Here is a 3,540-nt window from a genome sequence, read left to right on the forward strand (position 1 = left end):
TCAGCAGACTAGCAGAGAAAATATGTGTTGTGGGGCCAGCTTAACTTTTTTACTCTCTCCTAGTTTTCTACCCAACCAAACGGGAGAAAACTCCTTGATTTGTGTATTTTCTTTGCTCCCTTTTCTTTTGTACTGTCCACGTAGAAAAAAATTTGTTCACATATATCCGTCAAAGTAATGCCCTTTGAGAATAATAAATGAAAAAACAATAAAATACATTCTAAATAATATAATATGAAAATAAATAATATTTTTCTAAAATTTAACAAAATTAATTATATATGTATGTTTATTATCTTTCTGAACCGTTAATTATGAACAAATGGAATATGTAAACACATTACTCTTCACATTGAAAGCAAATTCAACTCTTCCATTTATGCTTCTAATGAGAAATTGAGAACACAACAATTAAGGGTATTAGAGTCAAAGTGTAAAAAAATTAAAATAAATTACAAATACGATACTACCATTTTAACAAGTTCCCCATAAGGCATCTTTATAGCATATTCCATTTCTGTGGCTGATAATATGTCATGCACTGGTGCATAGTGCATAACCTAAGACATATTGCACCTTAGACAACATGACAAATTCAACATGACAAATTCTGACTTCTTGAATCCACGTTAAACTCAACATGACAAATTCTGACTTCTTCATTACCGCCAAAATAAACATGCTTTAAATTGCATAATTATAGAGCTGTTTATTTCCTCTTGCTATCAAATAAGATCCTCCTCTCAATGGACTACAATCTTATATTCTACATTTGGTGTTTATTTCTCTTTCATACCAATCAAATATACTCTGAAACAATTCTCATTGAATCACTTTTGGATGATTACATATATATGTTTACAAATTATTTATGATTTGGTTTTACTCCCAAAATTGTGTCCATTTGGAGAGTTAAAACTCCAGTTAACTAGAGGATAGAGGTTGCTCCAAACTATAACAGCATAACTAAGGGAAAAACAATTAATCAGAAGCAAAAGTGGCAAAAGAAACAAAAAATTAACATATATATACTTCAATTTTGAGTACAATTAAAGTGATCAATGTTTTCTTCTTGCCCTAAACATTTCTAATTTCTTAACTATCATCAGTATGATCACTATCCCATCAACTTTACACTGGATGAGGATCTTCCTAGCTAGTCAGAATAAACATGTATTCTTTGCTCTGGTCAAAAAAAAAATAACTTGGTCACCTCCAGTCTAATAAGGACAAAACCTACCCTCCCTCAAAACCCTGTGAAAACAAACAAGAATCCCAGGACCAACGTAAGAGGATCAAAACCAACCAAAGAAGCCCCATTGAAAAGGACAGCAGCAGGAACAGTAACAGCTGTTTTCTTGCAGGGCTTGAGTTGACCCACTCTGCCTCCATTTTCACCAGAACAACTAATTTGGTTGTGAAAACAGAGTCCTCTGTTCCCTGCCAACTTGATCTTGTGCCCATTTTTAGCTGAGAATGGGACTCTACCAGTCAAATTGTTGTTCTCCAAGTTGATCTCATCAGCAAACTCCAGAAGCCCAAGCTCCTCTGGCACAGGCCCTTCAAGCTTGTTGTTATCAAGCCCAAGATAAGACAAATTTTTCAGATACACCCCCATTGATGCAGGGATTTTCCCAGTCAGACCAATCTCTGAAAATCCAATTTTCACAACACCCCCAAGATTTTCCCATATTTCTGGAATCACCCCAGATAGCAAGTTCCCACTCAGGTACACTTCCTTCAACCTGGGAATCTCACCAAGAAACAGAGGAACCCCAAAGTTACCAAAACCATTGAAGCTCATGTCCAAAAATTCCAAGCATTGCAAGCCCCTCAAACTCTCTGGAATCTTGCAACCAAAACCATTGTAGCTCAAATCAAGCTTCAGAAGTTGAGTGAGATTCCCAAGCTTTTCAGGGACACACCCTTTGAACGTGTTGTGGCTCAGATCAAGAATCTTCACCTTCTTCAACAACCCCAAACTCGCCGGAACCTCGCCGCTGAGCTGATTTCCGGAGAGGGTAACCTCTTCCAAGTCGGCGAAAGCACCAATCTGCGGCGGAACCTCGCCGGAGAATCCGTTTCCGACCAAAACAAGCCTCCTGAGAGCGGTGAGGTTACGGAGAAAGGGGGCAAGAGGGGTAACAAAAGCAGGGTTTTCGATGAAAACAAGCTCCTCCAGAGTTGGAGGAAGAGGGGGAAGATCAGAAAGGTGTGAACTCTGCGTGCTGTTGAAGCATTTGTAGAAGAAGAGTTTCCGGAGGTAAGGGAAAGAGGTGAAAAGCAGAGGGTTGAGGGTGGCGTTATCGGAGCAAGGTGGGTTCGGAGTCTCGTCCGAAACGTAGCCGAAGCTGAGCTCCACAACGTGTGCGCTTTGTGACTGTTCGGTGGTGGAAGAAGAAGATGGAAGAGGGTAATCGCAAACAATGCCGTGTGGGGCGGAGAGGCAGAGATCGTCGGAGAAGAGCGTGCGCCAGGGGATGGTGGGGTTGAGGGAGTTCAGCACCGCGTAAACTGCTTCCTGTTCAGCGGAATCGAGCGGTGGTTGCTGGTGAGAGAGGGAGATGAAGAAGATGAAGAAGCACAAGAGTGTGGTTGTGACAGCATTTGCTGTTGAGAGCACAGCCATTGGAGTGGTTTGGTATGTGGACAAGAGAATGGAAGAAGGGAAATAAGGAATGTTGTGGTGGTTTTAAGAGGAGAATGGAATGTGGTGTGGGTGTGGGGTTTTGATTTGAGGTTTGTTTGGAATTGGGAGTGGTGTTACTATTATATTTAGAATGTGGGTTGTTTCCTTGGAGGAATAATAATGGAAAAGGGATGTTGAGTGTGGAATGGGACAGAGTTTGTTGTGTTGTTTTGTAGTTGCTGTTGGTGTTTACTGCCTGGCTGCTAATTTGCAGGTTTTGAAATTGCAAAAGTAAACTTGTCTTGGAGGCTAGTGAACATGGCCAATTGAAACAAGAAACAACGAAAGGAAATAGTACCTTCACATTTGTGTTTGATTAAGCTTTGGAAGGGGGTTGAAAATGATTATTACAGTTTTCAATGCATATTTTCTAAAGCAATAAATTTGTTTCATCAATAAAAAGACACAATTTTAATATAAGCACACATGAACATAAGACTATTATATCAAGATCAAGTAACTAGGTAACTGGCTCCCGCAAAATGATATCATGAATCGCGACTACGAGTCCACACCCAGCAAGCAGTCTAGGGTCGAACAAATCCCCAAGTACTAAAAATCTATAGAACCACAATAAAAAGTCTTGATTGATCCTTGATGAACGTTTATTGTGCTAACCTATTTCTTTCTCATGAGAACTCATCGAGACGGGCATCTAGCGACAAATATCGATTACCTCCAAGTTACTGTCAATCTCGATCAACAACTCTCAAAGGTTAGGACGGTTAAAATTTAGTACAAATATATGCATTTCCATTATCACTTGTCCCTACCAAGAGCGTAACTTGATTTTCACCACGCTACACACAACTGCTTGAGGCAAGCGTGTGGTGCTCAAAGCCCCCCAAAAG

General features: G+C 40.0%; 1 protein-coding gene across 1 annotated transcript; it reads right to left on the reverse strand.

Moving 5' to 3' along the window:
• Positions 1-1,025: 1,025 nt before the first annotated feature.
• LOC130716574 (piriformospora indica-insensitive protein 2) lies at positions 1,026-3,036 on the reverse strand. Its single transcript, XM_057566540.1, has one exon. It carries the CDS (start codon positions 2,627-2,629, stop codon positions 1,247-1,249), a length of 1,383 nt encoding a protein of 460 aa, XP_057422523.1. The 5' UTR covers positions 2,630-3,036; the 3' UTR covers positions 1,026-1,246.
• Positions 3,037-3,540: the final 504 nt, after the last annotated feature.

The sequence above is a fragment of the Lotus japonicus genome, chromosome 5 (assembly GCF_012489685.1).
Source record: "Lotus japonicus ecotype B-129 chromosome 5, LjGifu_v1.2".
Classification (NCBI taxonomy): Eukaryota; Viridiplantae; Streptophyta; class Magnoliopsida; order Fabales; family Fabaceae; genus Lotus; species Lotus japonicus.